Source organism: Drosophila obscura, unplaced genomic scaffold (assembly GCF_018151105.1).
Source record: "Drosophila obscura isolate BZ-5 IFL unplaced genomic scaffold, ASM1815110v1 contig_73, whole genome shotgun sequence".
NCBI lineage: Eukaryota > Metazoa > Arthropoda > Insecta > Diptera > Drosophilidae > Drosophila > Drosophila obscura.
The window spans coordinates 8,357,437-8,378,528 of NW_024542865.1; the positions used below are offsets into that span (position 1 = coordinate 8,357,437).

Genomic DNA, 21,092 nt, shown 5'->3' on the forward strand with positions numbered 1-21,092 from the left:
ACTGATGGGAGCAGCACAGCGTGAGAGCCGAAGAGCTGAAAAGCTAGAGGGGGAGGGTAGATGGACAGGGATAGCACACAGCAGCCCGATGAAGCGAATAAAGTAAAACGAGAAGATGGATGCAGTTGAGGCGAAAGCAAAAAGCAAAAACTGAGAGAAGATAAATCTTAGAAAGTAAATAAGAGGAGGCATGGGCATGGGCATGGCTAATTAGGGGAGATAGAAAGAGAGAGCACACACCAAACACACACACACACACACACACACACACACACACACACCTTGGCAATGCACAGGAAGAGACGCTGATGACAGCCGTTGTTGTTTCTGCTGCTATTGTTTCTCCTATTGTTGTTGTTGTTGTTGTTGTTGTCGTTGTCGCTGCAGTCATCCTTAGATTCCTGTTGATCCTTGTTCTGCTGGCGTCGTTGCATTTTGCTGCATTTTTTACATAGACACAAACACATACGAGACACTGATCACACGCACCCACGAACACGCACAGTAAAATAAATAAATAATATTAAATATATTTAATAACTAGAACATATGTATGCGATGCTCCACCCGTGTGTAGCAAAAAAAAAAAACAAATCGCGGGCGCGCGATCGCGATCGTCCCCGAAAAAGAGGCAACAGATGAACACGCGACGAGACGACTGAAACAACAATGAAACAAACGGCACACACAACTGCCTCTGTCTCTGCCATGCCATGCCATGCCGGGCCAAACCAGTCGCGTCGCTGCGCAAGAGCAGAGAGCCTCTCGGCTTCAAGGTGTATTAATGAAAGGTTAGGCACTTGCACATAAATATCATGGAATATGTAGGTTTGTTTTTGGTTTCGGTTCGTGCATTCGCATGCACACATCAAGTTAAAGAGTGGTCAGAAAATAAGTACATATGCGATCCGAAGAGTGACTAAAAAGCCTCACCTTATATTAATACACTTTGCGCAGCTCGACTCGAGCGAGTTAAGCGAAAGAAAGAGAGCGATCGCGCACACGAGGCGGCGCCGACGCAGCAGCAGCCCGACCGACCGACCGCCCGCCCAACCCCTTGCAGCCGCCCAGCCTGCTGCTATTCATTGTTTTTAGTGCATTCTGCCTCTGCCGCTGCCACTGACACAGTTCAATGTCAGCGCTGGAGCTGGATCTGACTATGGGAATGGGAATGGGAATGGGGGAATGGGATAGAGAGATCGGACAGCCGAGAGAGTGATTGATTCTTATAAAGGGATGCCGCTGATAATGGTACTCCCGTAAAAGCCGTAAGAGCTGTCAGCTGTGTATACATACATGGATATGTATGTATGTATTTACAACATATATTTATTGTACATGCTTTCCTATGTTTCCTAATCCATGCGGTCTGTTTTGGTCCTATAAACCAGCTGGTTCAGCTTTATATTCATTTAATTTCAAGTAAACCCAAAATGATTAGCAGCTGTTCCTGGAATACAATTAATACTATTCCGTCTGCAAAAACAACTGCCAAAATCTTAAGCCAATCTGAAGTCTCCCCCATATGTAGCTCGCTGAACAGCTTTTGTGCTGTGGCTGGGCTTACTCGTAATTTAATTTATTTTCTTTTCTTCTACTTCTACTGCTGCTGCTGGTGCTGCTCTCTTTCCTCTCTACTGTCTACTGCGCTCTCCTGCTTTTATGACTTCTTATGGGAAAGTGTTCAGAAATTTCGCCACAGTTTCGAGTGTCGCTGGAAAAGTTTCACTTGCTCTTCATCCATATCCAAGTCCAAGTCCACATCCATATCCATTTCCATAGGTATGTGTTACGGGGAGAGTGAGTATCGGTATTGGATGGGGTTTTCAACCATTCGCTCGTTCGCTCGCTCATACTTATGATTATTGCCATTATTTTGTTTATTATTACGATTATTACTACGCTTTCTTATGGCGCTCGATTATTATAAACAAAATGCTCGCTGGCTTGAGCGTCCCCCCCACCACACCGTGTCAGCCAGTCCGTCCGTCTGTCTTGCAGTCTTTGTCTGGGGGCCTCTGTGTGGCCTGGGGGCGTGACATTGAGACAAGACAAAAGCTTCCAAGCTCCCATCATCGTGCATGCACGCCCGACGCGTACGGACGCGAGTATTTTAAAGCCAAAAGATAAACTTTCTTTTCAATGCGTTTAACACAGACAGCGAATCCGCGCATCGCATCGCATCGAAAAGAAATCACATCATTTATGCTTATTTCTTTTCTTTTCTATTCCAACACACACACAACACTTTGCAGGCAAGAGCCCTGCAGCCAAACGAGTTTGATCCACAAATTAGACGACAGACCAGACGCTCAGCGCTGTGCTCTGCCTGCCCCCGTTCCGTTCCGTGCCGTGCCGTGCCGCATAAAAAGTGATCCCCCAAATGGGATTAGTAGAGCTGTAGAGCTGCTGCTGCTGCTGTCCGGCGTCACATCGCGCCGCAACACTCTTGATTACGCAACATCAGAGCGTATTTTGGGGTGGGAGGCGACCGACCGATGATGCGACACATTTCCGAGGGCCTTGGAACGTGACCACAGACCCCCAACCACCGGCCAGGCGTCAGACCAGACCCCACTTCTCGCTCTAGCTCTACTTCTTATGTCATTTATCATCCATTATACAAGAACTTGCAATTTCTGATTTGACTTTAATGACTATATCCTGGAGATTCAAGGACATCAAGGCAAGGAAATACACAGAAAATAATGAGAGACTACTACTGCATACCGCATTACCCAGTAATCGCAGATCCAGATTGAATATCTAAAGCTAAGACTCCAGATTCTCCTTCTTGTGTGTGTTTTGTATTTCTGTTTACTATATTTTCAGTATTTATATTTTTGTGTGTTTCTAAACTCAAAAGTAGTACGAAAATTGTATAAAAATTTGATGGTAACGAAATCGACCGAAGGGAATAAGAAAATAAGAGTTTAATCTCCTCGTGGTTCATAGTAGTGCTGGGTTCGTTGAGTGGCCCTGTCCTCCTGTTATACATTTCATATCCAGAACAGATTTTTATTCCAATTCCGCTGCTTTCTATGCAACATAATGTCCTGTAACTTAAGGTCCATGGGCGTTCGGCCAAAAGCAGGAGCAAAAGCTGGGCCGAATGTTTTCTATTTTAATTATCAGAAATTTGTGTGTAGCACCGGAGATGGACAGAGAGAGACCCCTGCCCCTGACCAAATGGAATGTAAAAGAAACTTAGAGCCAGACCCAGAGCCAGCATCAACATGTTCTTTTTTTTTTTTTGTTATTTCGGACGGTGGGTGAGAGGGGGGGGGGGCCTACTATGTAGGCCAACAGACAGAAAAATGAAAAAGCTCTTCAATGCGAAGCTAGAGCTAAACTCCCGCTTCCGCTCCCTTGCTCCCTCGCCCTCTTGCCTCTTGAAACTCATTTCTTTTGCACAATGTAAATCGGTCAAACCAATCAAAAAGGAAAAAAATATATATACATATACATATGTAGCCACAATGCCCTCTCCTCTACACCTCTCTCTCTCTCTAAGAGTTCTTTCAACTGGATGGCGATGGCGCTTTTTGTGCTGGTTTTTTATATTTTGTGGAGGCAACACGAAAAAATATTTTAGAGCCCAGGGCCCCGCGGCATTTGAAAGTGTTGTGGATGGGATTGAGAATGAGATGAGATGGGGATTTGGATTTGGATTGAGAATGTGTTGTGATGAGATGCGATGTCCACGTCATTTTCAGGCCGAAGCCCTAACCCTAGCTCTAGCCCTGCGCTTGAGCCAACCGAGTGACCGACCCCACAAAATATTGCAACAGAGACTTGAGCACGCGGCGGCCACAAGCGAAGAGCGACAACAACAACAGCAAGAACAACAACAAAAACAGCAACAACAAGAGGCGGAAATGAAGACTCCAACAGACAATGGGACCCCGCATTAGAAACTACAGATTTGTATACAAAGAACAAAAAAGAGAGACCGACCCCGAAAAGAAAGCCAAAGGAAAAGAGCGAAGGAGAGAGGTAGACAGGGAGAGAAGAGCTTTGCAGGCAAATCAGCAGCGATAAGAGTACAGTGGGCACTAGACATGTAGGAACACACAGCCTCAGCTTCGTTTGTTGCTTTTATGCTTTCAATAATCAAAAACTCGGAAAGCCAAAGCCAGAGAATTCAAGCAGTCTTCATCTAAAGATAATCGAATGAAAGTACAATCGCTTTCGCTTCCATTAATTTATCGCCATATCTAGTATTCTTTCTAGCATTTTCCCTAATTTTATTCGAGTATCGCTCATTTTCGGATATTTTTCAATCAACTTATCGAACTATCGATATGATTTTTACATGATTTTATCGAAATATCGATAAATATATAAGTTTTCCCCATGATTTTATCGAGCTTTCGATCACTTTCTGACGTTTTTTTCTTGATTTAATAGAAATATCGATGCATTTTTGGTATTTTTATCATCATTTAATGAAAGTATCAATAACTTTGTAGTTGTTGTAGCTACATTATATGGAATTATCGATTAATTTTGGGTATATTTTTGCGCCGAAAATCGAATTGTTGATTTCAGACAAGAATCACTGCCCACTGCATTCTGCTGCTGTTTGGGGAAAGAGATTGGAGGGTCGGCAGCATTGCGGAAGCAGAAGCACCAAGAAGCCAACGACGTCAAATCCGTGCCAGAAACAGCAGCGGCAGCCTCCGTTCCGCGATTCTCTGAGAGCCACTCGCCCGGTCGAGGCCTCTCCTCATATGTGTGTGTGTGTGTGTGTTTGTGCTTTGTGGGGTTCAACAAACTCCCACAGAGAAGCTACGGATTGGGATAGAAGCGAATGAGAAGAGAGGAATAATGGAAAACAACAATACACTGCCCCTATCCTATCCTATCCACAGCGCCCACAGCGCCACTGCCACTTCCACACCCACACTGTCGCAGGCATCGCAAGCGCAATGGTTCCTCCAATTATGCATAAATAAAGGGAAAATAGTAATAAACTTCGGACCAGGAGGGATTCCTGCCGTGATTAAGCCATGCAGCAGGCATCCAGGCACCCAGGCGGCATCCATTTGACCCACTTCGGAAGCAATATGTCCATTAAGTGGGTGGCAGGGCCTCCCTAGGGAAGAGCTAACAACAACAGGCTATAGCCAACAATTGCATGCGGAAGCAGAGAATGGCCAGAAAAGTGCGGTGGGGTGGGGTGTGGGTTGCGACATTTGATAGCCAATTGTGGCCAGCAAAGTGATTATAGAGTTCAATTAACTATAACTATAGCTACGGCCCAGGCCCATGCCCAGTCCCAGAGGGAATCCCACACAGGAAGGGGAATGGGTGGGATGAATTTTTGAATGGATTCTTAATTCTAACTGGCTTCCAAAGATCCGGAGATAAAACAGATATCATTTGCAATAACAGATAATGCTTTTTGGCATTCTCCTCAAAGAAATATCAACAAAATCATTATAGGTATTAGGTTTTTGCCAATCGAAAATACACATTTTCATGAGGGGAAAGTACAACGCAATTTCCAACAAATTCGAGTATCAATATAAAATACCATATACATACATATGTACTATACTATATACCCATGCATATTTTTCATATTTTATTATACAAATTGCGAGAATACTTACGAGTATACATATATGTATATAACATACATATGTATTATCTACTCTATTGTAATCATACTCGTACGTTCTGCTCTAAATAAACAATCAGCAGCCATCGAGAGTATGTACTATACACGCTAGAGTATATTTAACCATAATTTATAATCGAATGAATGAATATTATAAGTAAGAAAAAAATATTTCAAGGGTTCCCAGGAACCGACTTTTCGTACAGGCAGGGCCGTCAAGGCAGAGGCGCAAACAGGCTAATCCTGAAGCTATGATCATTTTTATTTGATCCAAACTACAACGATATTTTCACATAGGATAGCCAATGTTTATGGTATACATATATGTATTTCGTGATTTTGGGGGGGGTAAAACATTTCATTCCCTCGTTCAAACAGCGGTAGGTTCTTTTGCATTTGCTCCCCTTTTCATTCGGATAGGCCCTCTAGGGCTCCTCTATTCCTCTTTCTCTCTCTCTGTCTCTGTCGCTCTCTGTCACTGTGTCGTTGGACCCTGTTCCAGTTTTGATTTCGGTTTGGTTTCAAATTGTTGCTGGGTAGTTGGGGTGGTTGTTGTGTGGGTTGCTGGGTTGGTGGGTTGTACTCTGGTGTTTCTGATTGTTTGTTGGTTGGATTGTTCTCTGTGGTGTTCTCTGTTGATAAGAGTACATTGGGCCTGACCCATTTTCACCACACACACACACACATGTATACACACGGATACGAATACCCTATTGTGTGTGTGTGTGCGTCTGCCTCCACATGTTTTATTTTTCGTTGCACAACGCAGTTTGTGTTCCATTCTCATTCTTATTTTTACTCTCATTCTCATTTTATTTTTATTTGTTTTTTTCTTTTTTTTTTCGGTTTTCATTTTTAATGAAAGTTATTTGCGGCTGCTGCTGCCGCTGCTGCTATCTGCGGCGGCAGAACTTGCGGCTTAATCAACGCAAATGAGGACGAAAAGAGAAGAGACGGGACGAGGCCAAGCCTCAGGCATAGCAACAGGCTGCACCCTGCCCATGCCACATCCTGCTTATGCTCCATGTCTACCTCGTGCCCCCATGGGTTATTGTACTGTGTCTCCAACCCCATCCCATTCCATCCTTAAGGATACAATAAATTCAGGGCAAGCCCAAAAAGAGCAGCCAGCGAGCAGCAGGATACAAATATTTCATAAGTTTTGTGGCAGAGACAGAGCCAGAGGGATCCTCTTCCCCACTGCACTGCCACTGCTTTATTTAGTGGAATAAACACACACACACACACACACACATGAAGTCGAATAAATTCATTTGTGTGCACACAAAGAGAGGCAGAGGCAGAGACGGCTGAAGTGTTGTTGCTGCTGCTGCTGCTGCCCGAGTGTCTGCCCTTTTTATGAGCAATTTGATTTATGCACTGAGCAAACAGACACCCAGAAAGACGCAGACAGACAGACCACTGGGGCAGGCAGCAAAAGTTGGCAAATGTGCAACAATGAAAATGCAACAATTTGTAGTCTGTAATGTCAATTCAAGCGAAATCAATTGTGTAGTATGCCACACACACACACACCACACCACACCACATCACTCAGAAATAAGTAAGCGCATATTGATGCAAATACGATGACGGGGATGTACATATATGGGGGGGGAGAGCCCTGCCCTCACCCACTGCATGACACATAAGTGAATCAAAAAGGATATGCCAGTGGCTGAAAGATAGTTAATTGAATATTCTATCTATGAAATATTCATGAGAGAAGGGAAGCACTTTGGCAATTCAGAAACGGGGTACATGGCTCATGGTGGACTATCTATGGAATAGCCTCATAGATATAGGGATTCGAGTCCTATTTAGTTAGGCAGCAGCGTTTTTACTTGCTAATTACTCCTTAAATATAGATCTTCGCCCTTTCGGGGGTGTGCTTCTATCCCCTGACCGGTAAACAGAGTCATCCAATTAAAATTCCTATGAAATTTGTGTGGCAGGGTTTCCATTAATATTCCCTTAGGTTTCCCAAAGAACATACAATACATAGCAGAAGCCAAAACAAGCAATCGCATGGCAATCATTTTCTACAGAAAATTTTAATTGGAATCATTATTCCGGAAAAATGTTGTGCTTTCGTCTCCCCCCACGCGGCTTTGTACCTTTTGGCAAAAATGAATGAAAATTTGGGGGTGTGGGGGAAAGATAAAGATACAAATACAAGATTTCCAAAGAACTAGAGAGGCAACAGTGGGGGGCTCTTCAATGGAACACAAATAAATTAACAGTGGAGGAAAAACAAAACAGAAGAAAGCCAGCCAGAGAGCCAGCAGCAGCAGCAGCGTCCGCGTCAGAGCTTCCGATTCCGCGGAAAATGCAAATGGAAATGAAAAATCTAAGTAAATTTCCGTAGCAGGAAAATAAAACAAGCAAAGAAAAACAATCGCAGAAGCTGTACATAAGAATATAAGATACCCTCTATCACGCTTCTCCTTCTTCCGGCTGGAATATAAATCTCTGGAGAACTGGAAATATTTCCTAAAACTGGCGAATATCGGAACACACATATCCCATCCCCCCTCCTCTACAATAACGCTTCGAAATATTTATAGCAATTGTTTTTGTATGGGGCAAAAAATGTTTTTCCAACGAATATTCATTCAGAATATTTTGCATTGCCACCTCCGCGCACCCCTCCCTCTCATTACCCTTTGGCGTGACGATTAAGCAAACAATGAACCCGCGCCATCAGCTGTCTGTATGTGTGTGTGTGTGTGTATGTTCATGTGTTTGTGTGGGTGAGGGATTGGGCACAAAGATTTGTGCAATGGAATGGTAACACAATTGGCCAACATGGAGAACGACGGACGCGGGTGTCTGGGAAGGCCAGAAGAAATAGTAACAGCAGCAGAAGCAGCACCACCACCACAAAAGGCATTTGGCAAAGGGAAAGCGTTTTTCCTGGGCCACTTCTGCCACTGCCACTGGCACTGCCTCTGCCTCTGCCGCCTGTTGGCCGAAACTGGTTTTTGTGGCCCTTGCTTGCAACACACAGAGCAGAGCCCCGGAAATCACTTTCCCTAATGAAGCGAGACCCGCACACACCGACACTAACACAAACACACACACACCCACACATGCATGGGAGAACGAACTGTTACAGTTACGATTATAAGCTGATAACAGTGTGCCTCTGCCTGGAACGACGGAGGATGAGTAGGGGGTGGGAATGGTGAATATGACTGGAACAGGAATGGGAAGTGCATTGGAATTCCAGAGTGTGGGAGGGTGGGCGGCACGTGTTGGCAAACATAAACAGGCACACACCCACACACACGACTGCACCACTCTGACGAAATTTCAACACACACCCACACTCCCTCTGCTGCACACGCACGCACACAAATACCAGCAAAGAAATACAGGTTGAAACACGCACGCAAAAATAATTCGGTGTAGTTTTTTTTCTTCTTTTGTTGTTTGTGTTGTTGTGTTTGTGGTAACGCCTGCAAATCCCTCTGGATCAAACATATTTGCCCCGCAGATCCGCAGGCGTGACACTTTTTTAAATTTTAGCTTTTCCAAATAATAATAATAACAATATGGAATTTGTTTCACGGGGGACGGGACGGGGACACTTACAAATTCTTGTTGTTCTGCCTCCGACGCCATTATTGATATATCGAATGTTGATCTATATGGTGTTTTGATAATATATTTCTTGGTGATATTTTTTTTGGCGAGAATATCAAATATATCATCACTTTTCGGAACTTTGAAAAATAATTCGGCTTTTCTGTGTTGTTGTTCGCGCCGTTACAGTGTGACCGCGGACTTATCGACAAAAGATACCGTCTGACACTCAGAAATGTATCGAAATATACCTTGTCATTGTCAAAATATACCGTAAATATACTGACGGACTCGACAAGTTGCGTTGATATTTCTCGATTTTGATATTCGGTTTAATATTACTAGCTAATTAGCCCTCTCAACCCTAAACAAATAATTTAATTCAATTCCTCAATAAATTTTAATCAGGATTGTTTTCAGAAGTCTTTTTTGATTGCATTGTGTACATAAAAAGGTTCAAGCAAAAGCGGCCAAAGCATAAAACGAAGTGTGAACTCCGGTCACATTCCGTCATTGTTGCTGGTCAACCTAGTTTCTGCATGCGTATGGACTTTTGTATACCCTTTTTCCTTTAATTGATGTTATATTTGTTGTTCCAAGCTCCATTGAAACATTAATAAAGATATTAATGCATATGTTTTGTGTTTTATATATACATTTATCCCGGTTCTAATACGTATTAATGGTACCCGTTAAAAAAGTAACGGTTCACCTTACGCGTTTTCAACTTTCAGCCAATCAAATCGTACGAAATTTTCTGTTAACATTTGTGGTGGTTTTCTGGGCAAAGTCCAATAAAATGTTCGCGCGACCATGAAACAACAAAATATTGCCGAATATTTTTCTTCACAAGTCCGCTGAGTTCAACAAAAATATACATTAATAATTGTTAAAATCATATCATTCATAATAACGATAAAGAAGATTCATTGTTGCGACGTTTCTACGCGTTCCCGTTAGGAACATGCGGAACACACCACGAAGAAGAGAGGAAAGTCACCACGAAAGCGCTGTCTTCGCCTCGGAAAAGAGAGAAAATTTTGAAAAACAATCACGATTTGAAAGAGCGAACAATTTCGGTATTTTTTGTGCGCTAAATGGAGTTTGGCGGTCATTTTGAAAAATATATTATTGATTAAATAATATACCGTAAATATACCGACGGACACGCCAATGTGCGTTGATATTCCTCGACTTTGATATTCGATTTAACATTGCCACCTAGTTAGCCATCTCAGCCATAAACAAACAATTTTATCCAATTCTTCAATAAGTTTTGTCCAAGATTGGTTGTTTAGTTTTATTAATTATGTACATAATAGGGTTCAAACAAAAACGTTCAAACCCATTCCCTTACCACCCAGAGAAGTCATCGTTGTTGCTGGCATTGCCAGACTCGTGCAATTCGTAGTTGCTGCGGGCTGCCACACCATGATATTTTGGTTGCAGTGCACTGGGATTGGCGCCAAATTCAAACGATATTTCTTTTTAATATTTTTTAATAAATAAAACTAACTAAATACAAGAAAAAAAAATAGGTTTAGCTGTTCGTGTTTGCTGCTTCAGTGTGCACTGCTCTCATAGGATCATCGTAGGCCTAGAGGCTAAACCTTCGATGGTTCCTCGGGGATGCTTCCGGGCGAGGGCGTGATCTCCGCCTCAGTCTCCACTGTAGCAGGGGCAGGAGCGTTGCTGGGGTCAGCAGCAGCAGGCTCGGCCTCCTTGACCTCGGCGGGGGCACTCTTGGCCAGATCGCCGGGCGAGGGCTTCTTGGGCGCCGGCTTGGAGCCACCGAAGATAGCCTTCTCGATGCCCAGAATGGGTGCCTCGAAGGCCAGCGTCGCGAATATGGAGGCGGTCAGGGTGATGCCAAAGTCATGCCACCAGCGGAGGATCTGCCATGCGAGAGATTCGAGTGTCATGAGTGAAGATCAATTGAGAGAGAAGAAGCAAGAGGAATCAATCACTTACCGCATCGTAGTTGGAGAAATGGGTGTCGGTCTGGAGGCGGGCTGCATTCACCAGCTGGACAATGCGATGGATGACGTACATGCAGTAGGTGAGACGACTGAAGCCGGTGAAGAAGCTCCACGAGAGGAAGTCGTTGATCAGGCCACCGTGGCCGTTGTAGCAGGCCCACACGATCCATCCGATGGACAGGGCCCAGGAGGTACGGCTGAGGGGCTCGAAGAAGGCGCCCTCGATCAGCGGCGAGTCGGGTGTGTCGGGCAGAATGCGCCAGTAGGGGCCCCACAGATCGGCCAGCATGGTGCCGAATGCCACCGTCCAGCCAATAACCACCCAGACCTTGGCCAGCGGGATCTGGCGTCCGCGGTTGCGGGTGAACAGGAAGTAGCCGAAGATGACGCCGATCAGCCACGTGGGTATGCGCGTGTGTGTGGGATAGTAGGTCATCTTCTGGCGCAGATCCACATGCTCGTCCTGCACGCGGAACAATGTGAAGTCCTTCACCATGAAGGTGGCAAAGGTGCCGCCCAGGCAGATCAAACCAAAGATCGAGATGGGTATGAGGGCCTTCTTGCCCCACTTCCACAGCGGAATGAGGAACAGCGGCGAGAGGAAGTACAGCTGCGTATCGACAGCCAGATACCAGGATTGGGAAACGCACTAGAATTCAGATCAGGTTAGGATAGACTCAGAGAGTGAGAGATGCTGATGCGGCTGATGCGGGAGACTCACAATGTGATAGGGGTAGGCATAGTTCTGGATGTAGAGGAGCGTGGCCCACCAGGAGTCCTCGCAGCGCTTGTCCTGGGTGCCCAGCTTGAACCACATGGGTCCCTCGCCCGAGTACTTGTACAGCGACATAATGTACAGGACGACAACAGCGACCACCGGTGTCAGACGAATGTACCGATGGAAGTACATCATGGGGATGTTCAGCTTGCCCTTTGTGCGCTCCAGCTCACGGAAGGCGCCCCAGCACATCAGCAGGCCGGACATGAAGAAGAACGTGTCCACGCAGAGGGATCCATTCTGGACGAGCATCGAGTAGGGCGTCTCCACCCACGTGTAGAACTTATTCCGATTGATGTGCGGCAGATCGTAGAAGGTCATGTAGCCATGACCGAACACCACCCACATCATGCTGAAGCATCGCAGCCCATTGAGGCAGTGGATCACATTCGGGTTGTTCACCTTCTTCACCGTGAAGATCTTTGGGGCATTGTTCAGCACAGAGAAGGCGATCAGCAGTGGCTTTTTGGGAGCTAATCGAAAAAAATATCACATTAAATGAGGATTCTGTAGGGCTGATGATGTCTTACCCTTTTTGCGTGTCTGCACGTAGTCGTAGACACTGCTGGCAACCATGAAGAACACAATCAACGAGAAGAAGACGCTGTCAGGGCATAAAGGATAAAGGTGCATAAGTGTTTGACCATTAAATTCCAATACCCCCTCATTGATTTACTTAATTAGAAAAGGTACTCTACTCTACTCCACACTTATCACACAGTCGTCAAAGAAAGGTACTTCACTTCTCTCTGTTATCTTATCGGCTGGTGCCAGCCTATTGTTTTCTGTTTTCTGTTTTCAGTTCCACTTTTGATTTGGCATTGCCAAAAACTTCCTGATTCCGGATTACCCCCATTCAACCCCCAGTAGATTTTACAACAAATTCTCAGAGAGAAACCCCAAAAGCGCTCCTTGTTCCAATTTTCGCTTTGCACAATGGATGCACGCCATTGCGACAATCTCACACGCACATTTTCGTTATCTTGTTGGATGTCTGTTTCCTTCTGTTCGGTTCCCTATCTAAAAATCTCTAACTTACATGGCAAATATATCAATTCCTCGCAGCTGGATGGGTGCATCGTATTTGCAGCGGGTTTCGGTGACCATATCATATGAAAAATCGACAACATCGCTGCCATAGAAGTGGGTGATCACATTTTTGAGCAGCTCCTCCGTTTTGTTGGGTCTGCAAGTGCTGGGCACGCAGATGCCAAGCTCAAAGACCTGGGGATCGGACTGCTTGTAGCTGATGCGGGATGTTTGAAACTCCTCGCCACGTTTCTTCACATCCTTGTAGAACAGGGTGATGTTCAGGCTAGCCAGGCAGTACTGTCCGCGGATCTCGTCCCCGTAGGTGCTGGTGGCGGCCACGCACTCCTCATACTGCCCCATGCTGATCGTGTGACCCCAGAAAAGGCCCATGGGCAGGCGGCCCCAAGTGTCGGGAACTGCAAAGAGAACAGAGAGGGTGAGTCGACGTCGCTTCAGTGCTTAATCTCTTCCCCATGTGGACTATATCTCGCTATACTTATCAATATCGATGGTTGGCCCCCACCTGCATTTGGGGATTTGCAGCGATAAGCAGGAAAGGAGATTGGGTTATGCAATTAGCCAGAAGGTGCCTCTGGTGGTTTCTTGCATAACATTGCCTGATTTATAAGCCCCATAAAGTGCACTTTTTGATTTACAATCTACGGCTGACGGTGTGGGGTACGATCGAAACGAATCGAATCAAATCGAATCGAATCGAATGATTAGAACCACAGAACCACAATGCATCAAATGAAGATTCAATGGAATGCCTGAGAGAAGGACTTATTTTCGGAACACTCTTTGGAATCTTTTTGCGAATGTTGCTCCTTTATTCTCTGGCAATTACGTCAGTGCTATCATGATTTTGAGGGGCCAGATCTTATCGCTGGCTGAAGACTGGAATGGGGGCAATCAAATTTTGATTTGTTATGCGAGGATTAGTCAGAAATTGCCAATAGCAATTGAATTTACAGTCCATCATAAAAACAAAATCGAGGGTAAAAATGGATTTATGAATAAGCTAAGAGGTAAAGCCCAAATGCAGATTGGAAAGGGCCAATAAAAGAATTGGTCATAAACGGGAGATTAGAAATAATTGAAAGATTAAATGATCTTCATCGAAGTATTACTGAGGATAAAAAAGCGACACCAAGCCGTAGCCTAGCGAAAAAACGCAAACCGAGGGGCACTAACCGCACGACGCGCGACCGCGTACTTGCAGAAAAGTTTAGAGAGATTGGGATACAAAAAAATAAATTGATAATTTTTGACACCACTGAGGAATCAAATATTATTTTTTCATTCACATGATTCACTCCAAGAACAGGAAACGACGAAGAGATGGAAGGCACACAACCGATCGTGATGCTCAGTGATGCTCAATGGGCGTGGGGCATTCTTAGCTAGGATTTTCCATAGCCAAATGCCCAAAGATAAATCACATTTCCAGCTTACATTCAAGGGCCCATTCCTCCGTATTGTCGATGGCATCCCGGATGCGGATCACATCCCGGTCGCACAGATCGTCATTGTAGACGCGATCCTCGTACTCGTTTGTGGCTATGGCTGTGGCTGGAGCGTCGCGACGACTGCGCGACCCATGGGTGGCATTGACAAGAATGGCCTGGTCGGCGGCCAGGGCAAAGAACTGATGGGCCATGCTGCTCTCCATGGGCGTGGAGTGGCCGCTGAGCAGGTGGCTCGACGATGACGATGATTCAGCGGATGCCGCCGCAATCAGGAGCAGCGGCAGCGCGGCTGCCAGGACATGGAGACGTCCCATAATCCTGCGGGGGAGTGTGTGGATCCTGTTTTGCCTGCTCGTGGAACTGCTCGTGCGACTTGACTCGACGCGAGCGCGCTGCGATGCGGAAGGATGGAGAACTGAGTGGCGATTGACGGGATCGTGGCTTTTATAGGCTATCGATTGGGCGGGGGAGGTGCCTATGGCCAGTGGGCAGTGGGCAGTGGGAGTGGCAGTGGGTGTGGAGTGGGGGCACTTGAGTCGCCGGCAACGGCGATGACCAAGCACCAGTCGCCCATGGAATCTATAAATATTTTCAACATAGATACAGGTAGAGGTACAGGTCTCTCTCGCTCTCTCTCTCTCTCTCTCTTAGCCACACAGCCGAACGATAAGACGTTAGAGCGCGTCTCCTAATCAATTGGCTTGCATTGGCTCCCTCCACATCCACATCCACATCCACATTATCAAGGTGCTGTGCTGTGCTGTCTTATCTGGCTCTTTGGCCTGGCCTTTCTCGTTTAGGTCCCCGTTCTCCATACGGCATGGATTTAGCTGACGAACGGATAGACTGGACCCCGGCGACCATAAATTCATGTCAATGCCCAAAAATAATAATCGCCAGAGCTGTGGGCCAAGATTGCAGACAGTTCATGGGAACGATAAGCAGCGATCCACTGGCACCACCGACGATCCTATGACGACGATCCAAACCAAGATTTGGTTTAATTAAATTAATGAAAAGGTTTGGGACTTTGAACGCGCGAAACAGACAATTATCGGATAATTTCGGTTGGCCAGAGATATCAGAATTAGATCCGAGGGTAATCGACGTTCAAGGTCGATATGCATAGGGGAGAGTTAGGGGAGAGGAGTGGTCATAACACCTTTAGGTAATATGACGTACATGGATATTGGAAGCCCTCGGAATAGGGGGAATCATGGGTGGAATAGAATGGAAAATGGTATTCAACTAAAAATAGTTAGGAATCGGATAGGTGTTGAAAGGAATGGAGTGTGAAAGCATGTAAAGATAGAGATAGATAAACTAAAATAAGCAATGAAATTCAATGGAATATCAATTAATTAAATGACGCATATTCTATGGTAGAACAGAGCCCTCATCCATCCCTGCCATATACATATGGAAAAGACTTCTCAAGAATCGTTGATCAGATTCTGAGGAATTAAAAACGAAAATGATAATATTCGTACTTGTATTCGTAGTCGTACTACGCGTATGCATATAGGAAGCGAATAGAATCGAATCGAATCGTATCATATCACATGGATGAGGGTGGGGTGGAGTGGTTTGTGGGCTATAAGCCACAAACAAAAATCGAAAATCGATAATCAGAGACATTTATTGTATTAGGCAATCGCTGTGGACGGTATCTTTGATCCGGGCCATCCATCCACTTTGGTGGCACTTGGGGCAGACGGCAGTCGGCACACTGGCACTGGTAACCTGCGCCACTCCATTAGGGACGAGTGCTATGTGCGGCGGTCCGTCCATAATTTATGTGACAGTCACTTGAGATCGAGTGCAAAGCTTCAGGAATTCCACTGTCCACTGTCTGATACGATTCGATTCGATCCGATCCGCGCGACTACAAATGGATGGCCTGGTGCCTGGTGGTGGTCGCTCTTATGCCGTGGGAACAACAAAGAGAGTCGGAACCAGCGGGTTGGCGGGTCCTTCAGTTCTTCCTCCATAATAGTACCCACACCCAGCCGCAATCTTATCTGAGGATTAACCTGGTTACTAGCTGCAATTTTTACTTTGGTTTTGGCTGTGATTAAATGCGATTTACAAGCTCAGGAAATAGTCATAAAGCACAAGGAATGTCGGGCATGGTTTTTCCGACGTTCCCTTGATCCCTTCTGCACCACTCTAGTGTTTTTTTCTGTATTGTTTTGAAGATAATCGCTTGCAAGGTCGACCCACATTGAGTGATTGCCCCCATTGTTGAGTTGTGGACTGGACTTGAGACCCCCCACAGAAGGCAGCCGCTGTGCTTCCCTCATGTGGCTATCAAAGATCAGATCCGATTCGATTCGATTCGACACGATACGATACGACCATTCATCGACAACGAATCGAAACCAACGTCAATTACGAGTTGCCACTTGAAACCTCGAAAGTGTTTTTCGACACATTATTTATAGATGTTCTATATGACGATGGCACGGGTTGATATTGAAAGTACGATAGTACCGGCCACCCGGATAATTCCCAGTCCTTATAAATCGTATTGGACTTTGAACTTAAACAGCTGAACAGCAGAACAGCAGAACAGAGCAGAACCTCCTCCCGTCTCCCGACTTCCGTCTGGGCCATATCGTTTGTGGGGGAAAGTTTAACCCAAAGTGCAGTAAATCAAGTGGGGGGGCAGTGAATCAGCGATCCTTCCCACTTTGTAGACTCTGTAAGAAAGCGGATCGTACTATGGTTTATTTATCACCCTCTGCTCGCACTGCTCTGGCCCTTATCGGATTGTGTCATTTCGGATTTGGAATGATATTCGCATTCAATCGCCTGCCACTATTGTTGGGTGTTTAACTAACCAGTGTAGCTTATATAATCTTAATTTATACTCAGATAGAAATCACCTACCTGATTGCCGAATTTATATTCATATTCATCCACTTGAGATCTACGCAATTCCTCGATAAGGGTTGGTCATGCAGCAGAGCCCCTCTGTCCCCTAGTAAAAAATACCTAACTTCATTTTAATTTCATAATTTTTATTTAAATTAATTTATTTTACACTTTCAAGCAAAGTATTTTTAGTTAATTACAGTGGTGTTTTGTTTGTTTGTTTTTTCGTTTGCTGTGATTTCTGGGGGTTGGGGCAGGGGGGTTCAGGGGGGTCATCATACGAAAAAAAAATAAGGGGCAATTAAATTAAATATAAGAGATAGAGATTGGTGAAAACAATTATAATAATCATACAATACAAATACAAATATATATATATATATATATTAATTAATTAATTAATTAATAATTAATAATTAATAATAATAATCATCGTAATAGTAGTAAAAAAAAAGTGTATATAATTGTATTTGTTTATAATCAGAATCATGCAATGGATAAATGTATACAATATACTTATTTAGAGGGTGTATTTTCGTTAAAATTAATGAAAAACGGTATCGTCTCCACAAATCGTCTATCATCTAATCGTTTATCAATTATCGTTTTGTCATCAGTAATCAGTAATCAGCGCATCGGTCGCCGCATCTCTATATATTACATACAATCAGTTATCAACGGTTCGATCATCTTTCGATCTTTCATCTTTAATCGCTATAATTATTGGTAATCATTTTTATTAATATTACTCGTACTCATAGTTGTTACGATGATTTCTCTTTTCTTTTCTTTTCTTTTATTTTGTTGTTGTTTCTGTTTTTTGTGTGTTGTCGTGTTAGAACTAGTTTTTACTAAGGCTTGGTTTACACGTGACTTAACTAGGCTTAAACGCTCCTCCTTAAAGCACTCATCCGTCCATAGAGCACACTTCCTGCTTCCTGCTTTTGCTTTGTTTTTTTTTGTTAGGTTTCCCTTTTCTTTTTCTTTTTTTTCGATATTACATTTTTGTATGCATAATAATATAAACGCTGTTCTCTAGCAAAGTGTCCATCCGTCCGTCCATTTCCATGTTCTAATCATGATACTGAGGCCTCGTTTCCATCCCATTAGAATGAGACACTCTCCTCATCTCATTCTCACATACCTCTACACATATGTATATAATTTACAATCGTTGATTCTTAACTAATTCCTTGTCAAATAAGGGTTGCATGCGTTGGTGTGTGTGTGTGTGTGTGTGTGTTGTGTGTTTGTGTGTGATCGTATATACTATATATATATAACTATGTATGTATGTATGTGTGTGTGTGTATGTGTGTATATAGATTTGTATTTATATAGCGTTTGTGTAGACTAAGGCTCTTAGGGGGCTAGGGGCTAACTCCCGATTCGCGTAATGCTTAATGCGTTTTGTGGTTGCTCTCTATTTCTGTTCATATATAATTGTAATCACAAATAGTTTTGGAATATGCTCTCGCTCTCTCGCTATCTCTTACTACCTCTCCTCCTCGTTCATCTCATCTCATCTTCTCCTTCCTCTACATCGCTTGCCATAAATTAAACGAATAGAACATAAATATTTCACACTCTTCCACTTACTGTCCCATGCTTTGTTCATCGCTGCTGACTGTACTTAAAACGTATAACGGTTTACACAAAAATTAAAACACATAATAAAAACAGAAACTGCAAGCTTTCTCTCCTCTCTCTCTCTCCTTCCCTTTTTGTGTGTTGATGTTGTTTATTTTTCTGGCTGCTTCTTCTGCTGCTCCGCTGCGCCCGCGCACTGTGCGGCACCGTCAAGCGTCCACGTCCACCACGCGGCGACTGCGCGTGAAGGCAGCGTCATGTTACGGTTTCGTTATCGTAATCGTTACGTTATCGATTGTTCCATACATTAAAAGTACAAAGGCATACGGCGGCAGAGCCCTGTGACTTGAGTATGTTTAAGTATTTTTTGTTTTTGTTTTTGTTTTGTTTTTCCTTATACTTTTTTTTCGTTTTTTGCTTAATCGTTTTTTTGTTTTTTTTTTTTTTTTTTGTTTTCTCTTATTTCTTAATCGTTTTTTTTGTTTTTTCTTTTTACACATATATTAATATATTTACTTTAACAATTAACTTGTTGGTTTTTTTTGGTGTCTGTTTTTTGATTGTGTGCAGCGCAGCGCGGGTTCGCATTCAGTTGGATGATCATCTACATATCACTCGGATCTGATCTGTGTGTGTGTGTGTGTGTGTGTTTTGTATTGATTCTTCATCTTTCATCTGATTCTGATTCTGATTCTGTGTCTGATTCTTGACTTGACGGCAGTGGCAGTGGGGCGCAGGAAGCGCAGGACATCTCCATCTACACTCCTCCTCCTCCTTCTTCTTCTCGTTTGTTTCTATGTTTCTATATGTATATATTGTTTTTGTAATTTGCTGTTACTACGCGCGGGTCCGTCTACTACGTGGTTTAGTTTTAAAAAACACACACAAACTAACTAAAATATATACTATATGTGTATATAGTAGATGTATGTGTATATGTTGCGATATATATGTATATATATAAATCTGTATGTATAAACGCTTTCATGTAGATCTATTCCCTTATATCATATATCGTATCATAATGCGTTTCCTCTTACACACTAGGGGCAAATGGATTTCTTACAAACGGATTTTTCTGCTTATGTGTGTGTGCCGCTCCACGCTATCGCGGGGGGGTCGGGCCACCAACTAGGATAACTATCGAACTACATATGTAGTAAATATATATATATATATATATGTATGTATATATATCTTGTATATAATGTAATGTATATATTTACAATTAAAGGTTAATGTGTTACTTGCTCGTGACGCAATTTGAAGGCATTTGTTATGCGCAGTTTAAGATTTGATGTACTATAATGCTAGTATTTATAATGTACAAAACTCTCTCCAAACCTACTCCATCTTGCGCTCTCTTACTCCCCTCTCCCTCTCTCTCTATATATATTCGCTTTCGCTTTCCCTTTCTGTCTCTCCTCCTAGTGTACGTACTTTCTATCTGTCGAGTAGTAGTTGTAGTTGTAGTCTTGGGCGGCGGCAACTGCTGTACAAATAAAGAAAAAATACATTTTGAAAACGAAAACGAGGAGCGCACGCACACTGCACTTCCTCCTTGCTCCTTGCTCCTTCTAACACACTCTTCTAACAGTACAAAAACATTTAAAATCTATTCTAGAAAGAACCCGTCATCCGGTTTCATCGTTTGTTGTTGACGATCTGCTTGGCCTCCTCCTGGTCATATGCATATACATATGTTTGTTGTATATGTAGTCTATGTATATACCCGATGGCTTATCCTACGTTTTCTAGCATTAATAAATAGCATTCTCCATGTTGTGTATATCGCATTGTATCGGTATTGGAAACTTGTATTGGGATTCCGTTTAAACACTTTTCTTCTCTTCTACTTTCTACTCCTCCTTTGCTCTGCTCTGTTCTGTTCTTCTCTGTTCGTTTGAGACATCCTGTTGTTTTGTTTGCGGGGAGCTAGACTGTGTTGATCTCTGCTGGCTCCCCCCTCTCCATATTGGCTATCACAAAATCAAATACTAAGTTAAAGATCCTTAAAGTATTCTCTGTCGCATCCACACACCCACTGGCACGCGCACATTCGTTCGCTGTTTGCTTAAGACTATATGTAAATTTTGGATTGGGATTGGGTGGGTGGGTTTTGGAACACACACTTGGGGACAAATCACAAAGTG

The 21,092-nt window shown here is 43.7% G+C and overlaps 2 protein-coding genes across 3 annotated transcripts in view; both read right to left on the bottom strand.

Moving 5' to 3' along the window:
- The window catches only part of LOC111081204 (tyrosine-protein phosphatase non-receptor type 9), a 30,495-nt gene extending 21,092 nt beyond the window's left edge, over positions 1-9,403 (bottom strand). Inside the window, exon 1 of one of the 2 annotated variants that reach the window (XM_022377199.2) lies at positions 282-463. In XM_022377199.2, coding sequence (XP_022232891.2) covers positions 282-434 — 153 coding nt within the window. In that variant the 5' untranslated portion in view covers positions 435-463. Of the gene's footprint in view, positions 1-281; positions 464-9,223 lie in introns of those variants that run through there. The other variant, XM_022377215.2, reaches the window with a different exon arrangement.
- Positions 9,404-10,723: 1,320 nt separating this feature from the next.
- Positions 10,724-14,886, bottom strand: LOC111082323 (nose resistant to fluoxetine protein 6). Its single transcript, XM_022378519.2, has 6 exons — positions 14,459-14,886; positions 13,011-13,419; positions 12,502-12,575; positions 11,915-12,444; positions 11,186-11,842; positions 10,724-11,109 (listed from the first exon to the last, which is right to left on the bottom strand). Exons 1-6 carry the CDS (start codon positions 14,784-14,786, stop codon positions 10,819-10,821), a joined length of 2,289 nt encoding a protein of 762 aa, XP_022234211.2. The 5' UTR covers positions 14,787-14,886; the 3' UTR covers positions 10,724-10,818.
- Positions 14,887-21,092: the final 6,206 nt, after the last annotated feature.

Bases quoted from the DNA above. Each gene is read 5' to 3' on its own strand.
- LOC111082323 (XM_022378519.2), bottom strand. From the start codon at position 14,786: ATGGGACGTCTCCATGTCCTGGCAGCCGCGCTGCCGCTGCTCCTGATT. The intron at 12,576-13,010 runs GTAAGTTAGAGA...ATGCCCTGACAG, and splicing joins GGAATTGATATATTTGCCAT to CGTCTTCTTCTCGTTGATTG. The intron at 11,843-11,914 runs GTGAGTCTCCCG...TCTGAATTCTAG, and splicing joins ATGCCTACCCCTATCACATT to TGCGTTTCCCAATCCTGGTA.